Genomic DNA, 19,200 nt, shown 5'->3' with positions numbered 1-19,200 from the left:
ACATGTGGCCGCATACACCTGCAAGATGTGTGCTGTGTGCCAGAACCGCAAGAAAACAGATGGTCGTTTCAGCATCCCAAGTATTCTGGGTCATTCTGGGATGATCCAACTTGCTCCAGATGTTGATCTGCTTGCTCATGGTGGGAATGTCATTTTATGATACCACTTACCTCCCAAGTGCTAAAATATTATCATTATGTAGTGTACATGTCTTACACTCCCTATAAGTCCAGGATGTTCCCTCTTGCTCATCTTGAAATAACACTCAGCTAACAAGTTTATTACAACTTAAAAGTAGGTAAAGATCAAACAGTATTTAAATGGAAGATAGCCTAAAGGTAGCTTGCTAGAAGGACAGTCACGGAGCCAACCCTCCCGTGGAATGGTCCACACTGCCACCTACTGGAGCACAACATACCTGCACATGGTGCTCAAAAGTACAGCTATTCTGGAAGTGAGGCATGCAGAGCACAACACATACAACTACTGTAAGTGGCTTTTATTTATTTATTTATTTATTTCATCCTAACCATAAAATAATACTATGCTCACGCTCACTGGTCTTATGGTCACAATCACTGGGAATGTTGTTAGCCTGGTCTGACTCTGTTGCTCATTCAACTTGAATGGATACACTTATGTTCTTTTGTGCTGGAAGTTGCTCTGGATAAGAGCGTCTGCTAAATGAATATAATGTAATAATTGTAGCAAAAATGTTTCACTGTAATGAAAGCATCCCACACAGGAACTCAGGCTCTGGCTGTTGATGATTCCAGCAGGTATCTGTTCAACATGCCTCTTTTCTATCTACCCTGCTTCCCCTAGTGTCAATCCCACCTGTGCCGTGCTGGTAATTCAATGCCTCGCTCCTCTGTGGCTCACTCAATGATCTCTGAGAGCACAGAAACTAAAATTGAAAAATAAAAATGCCATTGTTTTTGTTCTGAGCCTAGCAGAAATCCTAGCTAATTTCCTTGTGATAATCTTAGTGATCCGCTTCCCTGGAAGTGGCTAATAATAGGGCTACTGAGCTGCAGCAGTCTCCTTTAGCCTGGGACCTGATGGCTTGAAAGGCACATCTGATATGCAGGAATAAGGACCTGGACTGACAAAGAGAAAAGGGGTTTTTTGACCTTTATTTGTTGAGCACAAAAGAAAATGTCCTGTCTGGTTACTGAGGCTGTCTCTCTTGTATCCTGAGCTGTTAACTCAGTTGCAGTTCCCACTAGCGTAACAATTGTGATTGGCTCGGGTGCAAATATTTTTCTTGGCCCCCCCCAAAAAAAAAACACAAGCGCACGCTCGTGTGCACACACACACGCAGTTTCTTCCAGTATTGTTTTCCCTTTAGTCATACCTGATGCGGGCAACAGCACTATGCTGCTTCCATATGGTACATACAAAAACATGGCTACAAAGACAAAGAGAAAACATATGCTATGTGTTTTTCAAAGTTAATAGGTAAGTTAACCAACATATAGATACAAGAATTTCATGGAACTTTGGAGGTGTGCTCCTGCATCAGGTATGACTAAAGGGAAAAAATAAGGGAAGAAACCTAATGCTACATACCAGGGATAGCTGTTATTGTGCTAAAAATAGCTATTCGATATATATCGCCTGCCCTGGACTCAAACCACCACAGCCTAATTTCTCCAACTATCAAACATCCGAAATAGCTTTAGCAACTCATTATTTGAGTTGAGGAAAAAATTGACGTCACACAAGTTGTCACAAATGTCAGGGAGCAAGGTCATTGGACAAACAAATTAGCATTTCCCAGCAAGCCTTCTTCCATTGTAACTTTTGAGAAGAAAGCAACCAAATTAAATAAGTGGTGGGTAGAAATAATATTTATTTTTAATAAAACATGTCGTTTTGGAACATTTCAATAAGGACAAATAAAAATACATATAAAAAGTCTATGACTCAAAACTGTAAGTGTGATACACAAGGTGGGAAGGTAGTATATATAGCTGTAACAATTACAAGTGATATTGTTGAATGGTTACTTTGAAGACTGCGTGAAACGGTCAATGCGCGAGAGGGCCCATCTACAAATAGCAAAGCAGCAAAAAATCGCCTTCCTACATGGGCCCCTAACAGCTTCTGGACCCCAGTGCGCTGCACTGGTTGCACCGTTGATAGTTATGCCAGTGGCAGCACTTGAGCAGGCAGTGAGATGGAGAACCGACTCCGTAGGCCTGCTATGAGCGACACCCCACGGCCAACATGCGCAACTCAGGCAGCATGCGTTTCCATCCATACCCCGAGTCAAGTTAGGAGAGGATGCCAACAGCTCACCCCCAGAGAATGTAAAATTACATTTAGATTTGCAATCTCCCATGAGAAATCAGTCTTCATACCCTTGCAGCTCTCAGGGGTGCCCAGGGCTGACCCTGGATCAGGGAGCGGGGGTGGTTGGTTTAGAGCGAGGGACGGTGGAATCACATGTGACACCTGATCCTAAGCTCATCGCTCAATGCAGGGCCATGCGTTACATCATGGCCCTGCATGGCCCTGTCAGCTCCATGGCTTGTGCTAGGTGCATTCCAGTGAGAAGCAAGGATGCATTTCAACACCTCATAATGCCTAAGTGCAGATAAAAGGGGCCAGTCTCTGGGCCTACAGAAACGTCCTCCCCGGCACTGCTCCACACCAGAAACAGGAGTGATGGCAATGCCAGGACAGAGAGGACCTCGCTCAAATATGTCGGCATGCTCCGTAGATCTAATTCTGCTTCCAACCAGTGGTGGCATCAGTGTTCATTCTTTGCCTGCCATCGACTGATCACAATAGAAGCACAGCAGAGGAGCTGACTGCATAAATGCCAAATAGCAATGGTGTTACATAGCCATGTAACAATGGTTTTGCCTGGCATCACAGCATTGTTGTTATGTAGGCATGTTACAATGGTGTTACATGGAAGTGTAGCATTGGTGTTACATAGCCACATAGAAGAATGTTGCGTGACCATGTCAGCTGAAAAGATGGTATTCCTTTTTTCTAATGTAAACTCTTCTTTGTCGATGTACTGGATGTACTAGTTAGGAGATTACACTACGTCTTTTACATCTCCGTCTTGACACTTGGAGCCCCCAATAAAGTTTAGAAATCCTGTTTAATGCCACCGCACGCTTGTCCCTCTCCTGAATGTGTCTGAAAAGGAGGCCAGTGAGAGGCCAGATCATGTAAAGTGCGCTAGGCCCTCCCTCCGGTTGAGCTGTTGTCATTGAAATGCATGAATTTTTCATGCGCTTCCCAGGACCCTGGTATCACAGGAATTCTACTGCTCCAGCTCCAGACCATTGAGGCTGATGGGAAACTGCACAAAGACATGTGCAAGTCAGTGGTCAAAAAACAAGTTGTGCTCTTCAGATTTAGGTTTGTTGAATCTGTACATTGTGTATAGATGCAACTACTTATTAATGAAATCAAGAGTAACTTGAGAGAAGTAATCAATTACACCTCAATGAAATAAAAAAATAAACAACTAAATAAAGATACAGTTTAAACAGGAATAGTGAAAAAGTAAAAAGAAAAATACACATATACAGTACCAGTCAAAGTTTGGACACATTTACTTGGAGAAGGGTTTTCTTTATTTTTACTATTTTCCACATTTTAGAATAATTGTAAAGACACCCGAACTATAAAATAACACAAAAGGAATTATGCAGTTAACAGAAAAATGTTAAACAAATCAAAACTATCTTATATTTTAGATTCTTCAAAGTATATTTTTAGATGAATTTATTTGGAAAGAAATCCATACATAGGTGTCAAATTCACTATTTATATTTGTCTAAGAAACAAATTTCAAGCCTTTAAGCATAAATCTTTAGATCTAAATGTCTTTGAATGCATATCTTAATCAGGTGTGTGCAAACTTTTGACTGGTACTGCATATATATATAAAAATAAAAGAACGTATGTGTTCTCTGTCAGCATGGTTTCATCTTGGATCTTCTTCAATATCACCATTCTCAAACAACTGTGTTTGTAGTTCATCACCCCAGTGTTTCTAACAGCAAGCATAAGTTTGTTTCCTGCTACAAAATGTCCCAGTATCCACAGACCAAAGACATAATTGATGTCTCTCTAGCAATACATTAATAATAATAATAAATATAGCTGCAAGTAGCAATTCCGGGGTCCAAGCACAAATAAGCTCATTGCCTGGGGGTCTTTTAATTTCATGCAGTAAAAGTCTGTGATGAAGATTTTCACAGGCCAGTGTTAAGAAGAATTTGATGAAAGATAAAACAATTGCCTCATTGTTAATAAAACTGTCCGAAAATAGTTATGAAGGCCTTGGGGAATGCATTATAGTCAGCCAATTGGCCACACAGTTCAAGAAAAGCTGACATTTAAGAGTCTTACAGATAATTCAAGATGGTCACCAAATGATGTGACCTATGGCATTCTCCCTCATTGGGATGATTATTGGCAGAGGGAGAAACATACCAATTAAGTCTCAGGAGTTCCCAATGTTTTGTTTTGGTAGGAGGACAAACTGAATTTATAACATAAAATTCAATGTATCAGCCATACCATTTCATCAGTGTACAAAATCTTCATACAGAAGAATCATCCTTTGGGCTTATAGAAGAATGCAAAGTATTGACACTTTTTAAGCAACTGTTTAGAATTTATAACCATTGGAGCACCATAATTCTTCAACATTAATTTTGAGACCTTTGCAGATTTATTGGTTTATAGCTCTGGTGTTATTTGAGCAACTATTCCTTCGCAATTTAGATACCCAATTTAGCATACCCAAAAGGCAATACATTGGAAATTTTGCATCAGTTGAAGTTATGGTACAGGAAAATAAGATTTTTATGTATATTTTTCATACATTAAAAATTGGGGTAAAACTGGGCGTGTTGAAGTGCTTGTAGAGTCCATGTTTTTTGATGGATTGCTTTCATTGTGCACAAGAAATTTCAGGATGATTGTTACAACAGTGAATGCTCATTTGTATATCAATTAGTAAATGAAGCAAATGATTGGCTTGTAGCGGCCATGTTTTTTGATATAGCAACTTTTTCTTCATAAATCAGACAGAGGTCAGTGTAAGTGTTTTACATACCAAGTTTTGTGCCGATCAGCAGAGCGGTTCAGAAGCACATGAGTATTAAATGTAAAAAAACTCATTATGTCACCATTGCAATGATTGATACATAGCTCAGGTATTATTTGATGTAGTGACTATTCCCTGGTAATTTAGATAGAGCATACCCCAAAGGCCGGACATATGGAATATTGCACCAATTGAAGTTACGGGAAGTTATGGGAAGAAGATTTTTAAGTATATTTTTCACATATTAAAAATGGGCATGTTCAAGCACTTGTGGAGTCTGTGTTTTTTGACAGATTGTTTTCAAATTTGGAATATCCTGTCAGTGAGGCCTTGTTATTGTGGACAAGAAATTTTAGAATGATTGATGCAACAGTGAATGATATTGGCTCATTTGCATATTAATTAGTAATTGAAGCAACTTGATTGGCTTGTGGTGGCCATGTGTTTTGATGTAGCAGCTTCTTTTTCACAATTTATGTGGGAATTTGGTTCAAGGTGACGTGTTTCAAGTTTCGTGCAAATCTGCCCAACCGTTCAGGAGAAGGTGTCATTTTTGCTGAAATCATAATTATGCAAATTAGTTAAAAAACCAATATGGCAGACTTGAAAGGTTCAAGAGGCAAAGTTGTTCCTTGTGATGAGGGGAACCTGTGTACCAAGTTTCATAACTTTTCGTCAAATGGGTCAAGGGGGCTGAGCTTTTGAAAATGGTGATTTCAATCCAAGATGGCTGCCAGGTCATGTCATCTATGGACGCCATATTGTACATAATTGTTCAGGAGATGACCCTCTACCATCCTACCAATTTGGATACCAATGGTGATTTTTTGATGCACGGTTATGGTTTTATGGGCAAAATTGGAAAAGTGGCAGAATAATAATAATAATCCGAGTAAAAACAAGAGGGTTCCAGCACCTTCAGTGCTTGGACCCCTAATAATAATAATAATAATAATAATAATAATAATAATAATAATAATAACCAGATAACAAACAGAATAACAGATGATAGTCTGTTATGTTGCTGGTATGTGGCTGAAATGAGTAAACTCTTGCATGGGATTTTTTATACATTACGGTGACTGCTGAATCTTACATCAAGACTTAAGGCTGGTATTACTTAAGATTAATCAGGTTGCATCTAGGTGACAGAGCTGAACTTTTCAACATGGGGGAGTAAAAGACCTCCTTCTTGAAACCTCCTTGGTGTGAGGTAGCACTAGTACCTTTCCTGGATTTTTTATTAGCATGGGGGAAAGTACTAGGAACAACAGCTAACTACACAAATTTAGAGCATGCCACACATAATACTCCCTGACCTAATGGCAACTGCTTTGAGTACTTGAAACGAAGAGGAAAATGTTCCTCTCCCCTGTTTTTTGACTGGAGTTTGAAAGCTTCCATTCAGGTGCATTTTCAAGGACCATAGGTGGCTGAGAGAGCCCTTATCACCCATGACAACATTTATGTCAAGAAGGAACCCTTTTATTTAAGCCCAGCACGGGAGGGCGGGTCATTTTCACTTAAATAAACTCTGCTGAAAAGAAATGAAGAAATAAAACTGGGATGATTTATGGTTTCCATGGAGGGTTCTTGTAAACAAGAGCACAAGTGCATAAGAAAATCAGTGTATGGGAGAGAAAAACAAATCCATTTTAAATGCACTGACAACACAGCAGAAATGCTACCGAAATTGCTTTATGATGGAATTTGACCTTCTGATCAGTGCGAAAACACAGAGGGGAAACCAAATCTGATGAATCTGCAATTCAGTAGTTTTTGGTCAAAAGCTGAAATTACCCAGACACATAATCGGCCGAACTGGATTCTAAGGTACAATTCACTTTCTGCACACGTGCCAACAATTTCCACTTCGGCGAGAGTAAAAATGTGTGTGCTTGTGTGTGTACGTGCACGTGTGTGTGTGTGTGTGTGTGTATGTGTGTGTGTGTGTGTGTGTGTGTGTGTCTGTGTGTTCAAAAAACCTAAAGAAACATATATTAACCAACAACAAAATAAACCATCACCATGGCATGATGAATCACATATGTCTAGAATGTTATATATACAACAGGAGAATTAAGCATGGTAGTGTGTGAATGCAGGACACTAAAAAGGATCTGATCTCTCATCTAAACCATACTTTCCTTAGTATGGTTGATAAATTAGGGACTGCATCCTTGACATCCATGGTAGTGTTGCACCCAATGTTAATAATCTCTGCCCTGAAGATCACAATGCAAGCCTGTGGGTTGCCATGAACTGGCTGTTCCCTATCTGATGGCAATGTAGAATCCTTAAATAGGCAGGTAAAAGGAACAGCAACCTCATACAGCTACACACAGCCACATTCTCACTGCTTGGTAGCTACATGATCATATTCTTTGAATGTTTAGGCAGGATTATGCATGGAAAAACATTTCAAATTAGGGCAAACCGTTTAACTCTGCGCATGCCCTGCATCTTGATACTGTAACCAATTAGTAATGTCTGAATGTATTATCTGTGGTCCGCTGCAAAACCTGATGCCATCAGAATTAAGTAGAGAAATTGTGACATTTAAAATAAATAATAAAAAAAAAAACATTTCAATGGAATGTAGACTAATTATACTAATTAGCTAAGTGCCATTCTGTGGTTAGCCTACCAGGGGCAGAACACATGTGGCTTGAATGGTGAAGACTGATTCAAGGATAGAGTATGAACAGTGGGAACCGGTGGGTGGAGCTCTGCTAGAACTCAATCACAGTATCACACAGACTCAGAGTCTAAAGGGAGTGACGGAAAAGCTGAATGATGAGGTTGTGAGATACAGGGGGAGCCTAAAAACAGATGGAACAGATAAGGCATGCTTTTACACATGGTATCAGTTATAAGGGGATCTATTTGCTCACTGGGATCTTGGTTTACATCCGTTAGCGCAGATAGCCGCACCACACACTGGTGGTTAAGTAACGGATGGAACACAGTGGCATGCTGCTTAGAGGGCAGTGGCATGGCTCCGGCGGGGCCCACCGTGAGTGATAAAATGACACCATTACTGGGAGGAATGTGCACAGATACTTTGAATCATTGGCACACCACTGGCAACTCAGCAGTTTGCCGATGCTGTTTTATCTTAGAGAAAAAGCGCACATCCTTGCTGTGAAAATACATCCCCCCTCACTGATCCTTGCAGCAATACGCCCTGTTCTCATAAAAAATGTATGTTCTATATCAAGTAGGCATGTAAGTCTCTGACTTAGTAAGAACAGAAATTTGGCGGCTTACAATGCAGACTACATACAATTTTATTTATTTGCTCTGTAGACCTCAGTAGCGGGAGGTAGCCTACATAGATTGGGTTTCAGATGTGTAACAGCCAGGAATTGAACCTAAAGTCTATTGATAACAAAGCCATTCCCTAAGCACTAAACATCACCTTCCCCTACTGTATCTAGTGGTCGTCCAGGTTTAGAATACAGAAATAACAAAACACCAGTGTTGCAATAACACATAAAAGTGCACACTTTAATGTATTTTAATATATATGCTAATGGTTCATTTTAAACTTTATGAGTGTTTGGGGGTTATTTGGTGCCAAAAATGAACAAATGCATTAAGCAATGCAGATAAAATGATGGCAGCTTAGGTCCATGGTGACCTGTATCTTCTGCAGGTTTTATAGATACAATTAAGCATTAGACTACTTTAGGAACTGTAAAAGACAAGATTGATTGGTCTGCATTAATAATTCATTCAACAATCTATGTTTGTGAGGCCTTTTCTGTTCAATACATACCATGTTTAAAGGTCTGCACGTGAAGAGGCTGGTCCAAAATGAGAGTTCTTATCAAAGTGATACTTTAAGACAAAAATCTAACAAAAGTTTCCTGTCAAGTTTACTGCCAAATGCTACTACTGAACAACTCTACCTTCACCACAACAGTAATTAATGAAAAATAATGAGAAAAAAAACACATGCACTCTTGTTCCCTTTGGCCACCACCATGTTCTGAATTGAAACATTTTCAAAAGTGACAAACTGAGGATGATCTTTAAAAGAGCAGTGTGACTTTTTTGGGGGGCAGTCCAAATGACACTATGCTTTGACTCCTGAGGGTTACCTCCGGAGTTAGGAGAATTCCTGCCACCCCATTGGGCCCACAGAGATAAGGTCTCCAGCTCCGTCTCTCAGGTGGCCCTGGGGGGCAGTGATGAAAGCATATTGATAAAGCAGCTTGAAGGTTTCAGAAGCATAGCAAGGATGCAGTAACACAGGAATACTTATTTGCTACACACAGGCCTAAATACACAGAGTCTGACTCTTGCAGGTGTAGGTGTCTCCTGTAGGTGGTACACTGCTGCTGTGCCCTTAAATGAGGCACACAACCTCCTTCTACTGAAAATTTCAGCTCTATAAATGGGATGTGGAAGATAATAATAAAATAAAATAAAATAATAATAAAATAATACTGTAACTACCTATTTAACTGCTTCCGGAAGACTTTTGCCTATATCCCTCTACATGGTCTGTATTGTATCGTGTTACATCTGACCCACCCAAAACCAAAAGGCCATGTCATTAATCATAACAAAATGCATTCACATGATAAAGAGCTGGACATCACATGTCAAGTCACTTCAGACTGAAGGAGAACAAATGATGGAGATCAGCAGTTTCCAGTGCCAAAGGAAGAAGTCCCTTCATTGAAGTGGCTCATTATATTGAAGCTCTTTCAATGATTTGAAGTAATCAACAGAAATGTGCCATTAGCACAGAACTGGCTTTAGGATCTACACATCCTGATATGACTGGGCAGAATACTGTGCTCTGGTTTGATTGTCATTGGCTGAACACATTTGTGACATCTTCAAAGCAAAAATCATTTGCTAATGGGAAATGATTACAAGAATCATTTTATCATAGACATTTCTTTGAATATACAGTATGTTTTCTAATGTTCTTCTTTTAAAACATAATCTTGTTCATTATTATTTTAAGATAACCTTGAAAATGGAAAAGGGGTCATAGACCTTGTGAGGTTAAATTAATGAACTTTATAAACAGACAAATAGATCTGTGCATAGGGCTACCTGGTATCTAGCTGTTAAAATCCTTCTTAACAAGCCATCTGTGAAAACCTATCATTCATGCCAATGGAAACTTGATTGGTGCAGATGTCAGCATGATGGGAACAGCACTAATCTTGGTAATCTACCCAATGAAAATTGCAAATGATATGGCCAGCAGTCATTGATGTAATACCCAGCTAACAATGCCCATGTAGAAAAGGATGAGTAGGCAGAGCTCTCTTACACTCCCACAGATATGAATGCCCAGGTAACAATGGTGCAGAGCAATACTGGAGTGAAAAGCAATGAAAAGGAGCTTAAATTGTCTATGAAGAGCACCTTGGGATCCATGAAGAAATGGTTGCTAACTGTTCCATATCTGGTGAAAAGATTCCTGGATGTGACACCTAAAGTTTTAAAGATGACATTCTCCTCAGAAGAAAAAAAAGCAGGGCCACGTTATGCAAAGGAGTAAAAGAAGCACTGGTGTAGCATTGCTTTGGAATATTGCTCACTCAGTTTGTTAGACGATACATGGGATGAAATTATTGTGTAACTTGGCTACATTTTGAGGTGGATAATTTTGGTGGTAGCCCTGTTTTTGTTTTTCAGTGGCTTAAAGGGACCCTTTTTGTGCATATGAATAACTTTGAGACTTTGTAATTCTTTTGAGAGGTAACACACAACAAAACTCAGACTCTGTATAAGAATTTAGTTGCCAGCAAACCCCAGCTCATTCCCCGGCAGCTTTACTTAGCCCATCCCTGCTCGCCCTGCTAGGCAGCCAGTAACACACAAATCATGTGACCGACTCGTTGACCAAGATAGAAGCTCAGGCATATTCCCCAGTGTCATTGCTCACCACACTTCAATAAAATGGCACCCATAAATGGATTTATATTTCCTTAGCATGACAACTCATTTGTCCTAACTTTTAATCTCACATCTAACAGAGTGCATCATCAATTCTGCTGGAAATTAATCTCCAACAAAACGAGGAAGATTGCATTGATTCTCCTCCGATCTTTCTGCCACAGGTTGGATGTAAATACTTATCTACCATTACCTTTCTGCAGCAATGTCCTGCCTATTAGACCACATTCCCATTAATAATACCCTCCCATTCATCCCGTAAAATAGCAATTAGCTTTAGTGCCGGTGGCAATTATGCAAGAGGGAATACACCGAGTGATTAAAAAAAAGGATACTACGTGGTGACAATGCAACTCTTATTCCATGTCATCAGATGGGTTTGGCACCCCTAATAAAAGTGACCTGCTATGATTAATCAGCCTATAAGGGGATCATTGGAAGGCAGAGTGCATTTCACTGTCTCAAAGATTAATCTTAAAGCACATCTTAGGGTGTACTCACATTAGGTGATCCGTACCATGCCTGAGCACGTTTGACCCCCAAAGTCCAGTTCGTTTGACTAGTGTGATCGCTCCGTACCGTGCCTGGGCCAGCTTGAAGAAGTGGGCTCCGGCATGGTTCAGTTGGACTCAGGCACGGTACGCATCAGTGTGATCACTAACCGTGCCCAAGCACGGAACTCGAACATGACGTCAGTGATGCAACTGTCCCATTTAACAAATATATCCGTTATTGCAACAGTTAGCTGGATATTTATTAGTTACATGCCCAGCCATAATAATTCCTTTAAACCATCATTTGATTAGCTAGCTGACTTTCTTAAATATAACAAGCTGGCTACCTCCAAAATGAGTTTTGATTGGTTAGTTCTGTAGATCTATACCTAAAAATAACTCTGTGGATCCCCACATTAGCTTGATTACTAGCAAGCGAAATAAAACTAACCATACTTTACATGGTGATGTAAGCATTGCTGTTGGCAGGGGCTTAGTCAGAGTATCACAAATGAAGCAGCCAACCTGTTTAAGTACCTAGTCTTCAACAATCATTCAGATAGGTAGCCTGTTAGCTAACTAGCTATGTTTGTCAAATCTATCACTAGATAGCTAACATTAGCTCCCCAGCCAGTTAGCATCGATTATGCAACTCAGTGATTTTCAGTTAATCGTGCTAAAAGTATAAGAAGATTTTTACAGAGGCAGCTGATATTGAGGGAAGAATTTGAAGCTTTACTCGCCGACTACAGTTCACATTTATCAATAATGTGAGAACCAGGCCTGTTATTAACCCAAATATTCTCAAATGAACTGAAAAGTGTACCATCCAAGTAGTAATAGAAGATGTTTGTTGTTGTAATGATGACTGCAGAGCACACACAAGTAGTAGCCCTAACTGGTTAACATTTGCTAACATTATTGTAATTTGGCTATTGCAATCTGACACAAATCTGACACAAAATATTGGCCTGTCCCTTAGCATAATGACTAAAACGTCAACTACCTTCGTAAAAATCTTCTTATACGTGCAGCACAATTAACTGAAAATCGCTGCGTAGCATAATCGATAAATCTATACGGCATGTGAGAGGACCGTGTGTCACCACGCCCAAAACGACTCCAAATAAGCCACAAAGTAAGTACAATGATGAACTCCATTGTGCTGTTGTAAGCGTGCTCGGGCTAATGTGAGCGCAGGCCAGAGGGGGAGAGGGGAGGGGAGACAATCGTGCTTGGGCACGGTACAAGGCAACCGGGCCTAGTGTGAGTATGCCCTTAAACTGTAGAATGGTGGTGAAATGACCGGTGTCTTCCCTGGGATTTGGCATTACGGTTTGATAAATGTTTTTTATATATATGGGTCTTTTCAATTTGAACTGGAGAAGAGAGTGGATTGAAAGCAAGGCATCCAGGGGATCACGGGAAATACAGTGGTTGGAGCAGAGGAGAGGGGTGGTGGTGGGTGTCTCTAAGCCTTCAGTGTGGCTTTGACCCACATTCCCACATCGAACAAGCCAGGCATGCTCCCTGGCTGAGAATTGCCCAGTCCCCTTCAAGTGTCAATTCCAGGATGGAGATACACGATCAGAGGTTTGGATCTAATCACAGCCATGCTCTTCTCAACTCCTGCTGTCTTCCAGCCTGCCTTCTTCATGCCCGTCATATTGCCTAGAACATTTGTTGAAGTTACAAAAAAGAAGGATGTTTCTTTCCCCTAAAAGAAAAAAATCACTATTTGCGATGGGGCAGGTGGGGGGGCATGCAGCTTGAGGTGTGTGTATCTCCTGAGGGACTGTCACATATACATTCACTCCATTAGAGCATGATCAAATGACTGGAAGTTTCTAGAAACAAGGCAAAAATATTCTTCAGCTGCTCAGTGCCTTATTTCATGTGCAAGATTCATATAATACCAATCCAAAATGCAGTAACCAAACCTGAAGAAAACATATGCAAACAGCTATGATTAATGACTATAATTATTTTCAATTAAGGTGAAAAATGACCAGTGACCTTGGCTGAAAAGGGTGCATCATTGATAGTTTCCTGTGTTTTCCATTATTATAATTGCTATTCTGTGTATGGCTAGTATTCTTAATAAACTCCAACCTTGTCTCTTGTTGCTGGAGTATTTTCTTTCTTGTCAATTGCCTGTGACTATGTATGGTGTCTTCTTTTGGCTTCCTGTTAAACAGCCATATTCACATCACACTGTCCTGCTATTGTTTTTTGCCTATGTTGTGTTATACCTCACTTGTAAATAAATGTAAATAAATGTAAATGTACTGTGTATCTGTAAGTGATGGGAGGAGGCCACCTTCACAAGCCCTGCCATAACGCAGAAACCCACACGTGCATGGAGGACAAAGTGGAACTCATAGAAACATAAAGAGGATGACTTTAATGTTCTCCCCTGGGTTATATGTTGGTCTTCTTCATTCATAGAGAGAGAGGTCATGCATTGTTACTGTAAATTGTTACCCACAATAAGGAGACATGGTTTTGTCCCTCCACATTAATCTATGCACAAATGCACCTGGCCGACTGTGAAGTGTAGCCGCTGGTTAGAGATGCAATGGGAAGCTTCCGTAAGAGAGAAGGGAAGGGTAGGTGGCATCTGTGACAGGCTTTCTATGCCCCCCGTGTCAAGCAGTAACTCCACAGTCACTGCTGTAGCCGTTTTAGCTATTCCGTCTGTGCATCAGTCATCTGTCCAGGTGAAGAAAAGGAATGAAGCAAATGAAAGCTGCTGACCACGTACCCACACACCTTGGCAGAGGTGCGCTCCACATGCGGCGACCCCCTCCCAGGCAGATGATCTCTGGAGCCCCCTCCAAGCGGTAGCCCATGTTACAGGAGAAAGTGAGTGTATCCCCAATGCCAAAGCTGTAGCCATTACGTCGGCCAAACCGTGGCACACCCGGGTCCTCGCACGGCTCCAGGTTGTATTCTGACAAAGAAAAATAATACAATTGAAGTAAAAGTCAATTTGTTGGCTATTGCACAGTTGTTGTACAATAACACTAAGGTGGTATGCAGTCAAAACACAAAGGATTAAATGGCAGAAACCTCAATCTCTGTTATATAAACTGGAGGCACATTTTTGTTTCAGTTCTGTATAGATTTGTGATGAATCCCCCAGACAAACATTGTCAAGCAACTCAAGGCTTCAGAAACAGCCACCCCTACAAACCCCCTCTGCACTGGCATGGATTCCTTAACAAGAAAAGGATTACAGTAGACTTGAAGCAGAACTTTTGCCTGCGTGGGTTTTCTTTTTGAGAGGATTCAGAGGAAAACATTCAGAGGAGAAATTGATGCAGCAGCAATACCCGCAGCAAAGAAAAACGAAAGAAATCAGCACTTCCAGGTAAGTTTATTCCTGATGACACATGTGGACTCTGATCAATAGGTAATATCAGGAAAAGATCTATCAGGTTGATCAGAAATGTCCTGTGTTGACAAGTAGACATGTGGAACATTGCCCAAGCAGAATGGACAGCTGTTCATGCTATTTTCTCTGGAGAGACCAGCAAAAGAATATCTCAGAAACCCACTGGAGACACTGATCTTGGTGAGCCTGTTAATGCTTTTAACACATCTGTGGCTCACAAGTGAATAGTCAAACTTGTCACTGTGTTTGCACCTTGCTTTGCAGTCACAGGGGTATTGACAGCAGAGTTCACATCTGGTTGGTCTGTCTTTCAAACAGTCTCTTTCAACTGTTACTTATTGTAATTGCTGACATTTTTATAATCAATTAGTCACTATAGTGGTCTGGCTAAAACACTATGCGCATGGGATTAAGAGATGAACAGGATCCATGAAGGTTTTGGCTGGGAAGGCTCCCCCGCTTACCTGAGAATGTGATGTTGAAGCCTTCGTAGGAAATGGAGAAATCGGAAATGAAGCGTAGCTGAGCTTTAAAGTTGCCGTAGAGGCCGGCGTTGATTGGGGAGGGGAGCTCAGAGCCTGTGAGACGAGCCAAGGGCTGAACGAAGCTGCCGTTCTCCGTGATCAGTAAGTAGTCATGGTGATCTTCCAAATGGAAAGTGTGAAAGGTAAATTGGACTCCTGTTGGGAGAGCCCAGAGCAGGGTCCGCATAAGCCAATAAGGAAATCTAAGCACCTTTCAGACTTCTGATGAAACTATCAAATTAACTTGAAGCGGAATTTAATCTAGAAAGTGGAATGGCAGTAAAAATGTACAGTTAATCTCATTACTTAGATTGGAGAGGTGAGTTCACTTAAAATATAACTATAGAAGTTTAAAAAAGAGGGAACTGGATTTCAGGACAATTATTCAGAGAAATATAATGATATTCAATGCTGAATATCTTAGCAGCCTTGGGAAATTAATATTCCTTGGAACTTTCATTATTCTGAACTCAAAACTTGAATAATATCATTTCACAGAGATGTGCCAGGGACGAGTATCTAGATCTGTGTTTATGGTGGCTCATTCTGTAGTTTGCAGGATTGCTGACAGAGCAGATGAGCCGTCATGATTAACCATTTCTTAGATTTGTTTACTTTTGACATGTGAGGTAATGTTCCAAGACTGGACTGTAAGAGGTAAATATTACTCATATTCTTAAAATGTAACTGCTGATTTAAGTACACTGTAGCTGCTTTTTATGCACACTTTGTTACATAATGTGCCAGATTACATAAAATATCTTTGGTTACAACCTGGGTCAGTATGTTTACAAAAGTGGCAGGGTTGGTTTAGGGTTTAGGGCTAAGCTGAAAGTTGAAAAAAGATTTAAAATTCAGGTTTAAAATTCAGCTATTAGTAATTGAAGGGAAAAATACTGTGAATATGAGGAATGGCTTTAAAGCACACTCTATGATCAAAGACAAACTTGTCTTTTAGACAGATGTATGTGATATATATGAGCTGGAGTGTGAGACAGGGGGCAGATCAACAGCACCTTTTCCATGGCTGACCTCCACCGTCCACGTGCAGTTAAGTGAGTTGGGATACATCTCAGGGTATCCAGGTGACAGAATCGTACCTCCGGGACCTCTGACATCACCACCACAAAGAGCTGGGAAGTAGGAGGTATACAACACAGCCAATTAATGTACCACTGTGCCACACATCCAATTACTCACACCAAAATTACTACACTTACATTTAAAAACACAGTTAAAAACTGAATCCCAAAGTCAGACTAGAATAACATTTAAAAATAAATGAATAAAAGGAAAATGAATCAAATCTAACTGATATAACAATATGAAATAAATGCAATACAGTGCATGTGTACAGCACACACATATCAATTAATATAGGGAAACACAATATTCTGTCTTTGATGTGCTACCCTTTTGGTTTACATTCCACTTCTAAGGTTACTTTTCAAGAGAAAAAATATCTCTGAAAACCACTTAAGAGTTATCTGCCCCAGACAGGTGCACTAATGAATTAATAACTTATTATACACGGTTACACAACTAAGCAGCCTGGCTTACTCTGAAGGGAAACTTGCCAGCTATATTGATTTCTGTCTTTCTTCTCAAGGCAAAAAATAAAACAAAGCTGCTAGAAAAAAAGAGGTGAAGCAGAGAAAAGAATGCTACATTTTGAATCTGGTGTGGTCAATAGTTCTCTCTCAATCTCAGTTTCTCCTTTGTGCAAGGCGTTGCTTTTTATTCGGTGTTCTGAGCGTCTAAGATCTATGGATCAAGTTGCCTCGGCCCATGTTCTCCTTGCCTGGACTTTCCCATTTTCTGCCAGCATCCCTTCCTTTAAAGCTGGTGACAAAAGCTTGACACCCCGTGAATCCGTAATGCATGCCGTTCAGACCCAGCTACAGCGGGCTGACAGGCCGGGTTGGCTGCTGGGACCTCACTGGCACCCAATCTTGCGTGGAGATCAAGTCCAATCTGCCTCAACCATGATCACAACAAATTGCCTTCTGGGGGTCCATTCACAGCCGACCTAACAGGCTGCACTGGCTTGCATTGTCTCAGTGGCTACCTCAAAAAACCACAAAATCACATCGGAGGAAAGAATCAACAAAAAACGTTTACTGGGCAAGAAGTGGTCTCTCTGTCACTGGCCACAGAATTCCTGAAATGTTGTTTTCTTTGCTAAAGACAGCTACTTTGGAAATACTGTGGTTCTAACATATTTATCAACAGGAAGCATGTGTCTATATGGCAAGATTTCAACAAGTACTGAGTACTACTAATAAGTGAATGGAACCCCACAGAAAGCTCTCTCTATGTCATAGGATACAGGTGATAACCAAAGGGCCGAAAAAATCTTCCCTTTTAAAGCAGAATGTCAGAATCCAACACAGGTGTATGAATTTATAATAACAATGATAGTCCCATCATAGGTAAAGACAGAAACACTGAAATCAGGAAAAACTCAGAAAAGAACTTTCTAAAATGAGATCTTCATTAACACTTCAGGAACAGAAATAAAAATGTGTACAGAGAGTGCTAGTGATATATCTCCATATGAAAGTATTTGTGTAACCAGCAATAATGAAAAATAACACTTCTGTAATATAACATTTATCACTTGATATCAAAATCAGCCTATATAAACATTAATTAAAAATCTATAAGACAGTATAATGAGTGTTCATAAAGTATAGACTTAATCTGAGTCTGGAATTGAGACCGCAGTACAGGGGCAAGCATGATGGGAATCTTGCATGACATGTATCCACAGCCAGCATGCTACACACGCTTTACTTCTGCAACCATTCAGAAAATTCATAGCTGCATTAGGGATAAGCTGTTTTAAATGGTCTCATGCACTCAATTTGTAGAATGTATCCCAGCATATACCAAGGGATTTCTGTGTTTGGTCGATTGCGAGTGAAAGAGAACTCATGTGTCTAGTCCCTTGGAAAGCTCATGTCCAGCAATGTAACATTATGATAACCATCATCATCATCATCATCTCCATCATCATTGTCATCGTCATTGTCATCATCGTCATGGTTGTCATTGTCGTCATCATCATCATTATCATTGCTGTTGTTGTAATCCCCATAATTGTTGTAATCACTGTCGTCATTGTCATCATTGCCACATTGCACAGCAATAATCATCACTGCCATCATTTACAGCAGTGATAGTAATGAGAGTAAGCCATGACTGCAGAGGTAAATGAGCTTCCTCTAATAAGCAGATTTACTGAAATCATACACATTATTACATATTTATATATCATAGATTATTTCACAATCTGACATGCATATACAGAGGTCTCTTCATGGCTGCTGGTCTCTTACACTTCTTTACTGCAGGCTTCTGCATAGTCATCCATATAAAAGCACAGTATATTAAGATGTTTTGTTAAGATTTACCTTTTTTCTGAGTTTTTCAGAGGAACAAAGGAGGACATGCCTTTCCTCTGGGGAAAATGTATTTTTTGTAGTATGTACATGGCTGTTTCAGCCATTTAAATAGCATAAAACTGTTTGTTTTGGAACACACTGCTGATTGGATGGCGGACAGCTGAGACATACCATCGCAAGTAGGCAGTGGGTGGCTCCACCAGTGGTTCTTCTCGCAGACCAGTGGCTCCTCGTGATTTAGCCGGTACCCAGGGTCACAGCCAAATGACACGGTGGAGCCTATGGAGAAGTCCTGCCCATAGCGCAGGCCGTTTACAGGGATCCCCGGGTCGAGGCATGAGTAGGTGTCCACTGTCACGCCTGC

At 40.4% G+C, this 19,200-nt stretch overlaps 1 protein-coding gene across 2 annotated transcripts in view; it reads right to left on the bottom strand.

The window, feature by feature from the left end:
- The window catches only part of csmd3b (CUB and Sushi multiple domains 3b), a 523,594-nt gene that overhangs the window by 163,238 nt on the left and 341,156 nt on the right, over positions 1-19,200 (bottom strand). For both annotated transcript variants that reach the window (XM_036516253.1, XM_036516254.1), the window contains 4 exons: positions 19,008-19,196; positions 16,446-16,562; positions 15,370-15,585; positions 14,273-14,461 (listed from right to left, as the gene is read on the bottom strand). In XM_036516253.1, coding sequence (XP_036372146.1) covers positions 14,273-14,461; positions 15,370-15,585; positions 16,446-16,562; positions 19,008-19,196 — 711 coding nt within the window. The remainder of the gene's footprint in view (positions 1-14,272; positions 14,462-15,369; positions 15,586-16,445; positions 16,563-19,007; positions 19,197-19,200) is intronic.

This window comes from Megalops cyprinoides, chromosome 21, assembly GCF_013368585.1.
Source record: "Megalops cyprinoides isolate fMegCyp1 chromosome 21, fMegCyp1.pri, whole genome shotgun sequence".
Classification (NCBI taxonomy): domain Eukaryota; kingdom Metazoa; phylum Chordata; class Actinopteri; order Elopiformes; family Megalopidae; genus Megalops; species Megalops cyprinoides.
Note: the sequence above shows the minus strand (reverse complement) of the source record. Positions and strands in the feature narration are given on the sequence as shown.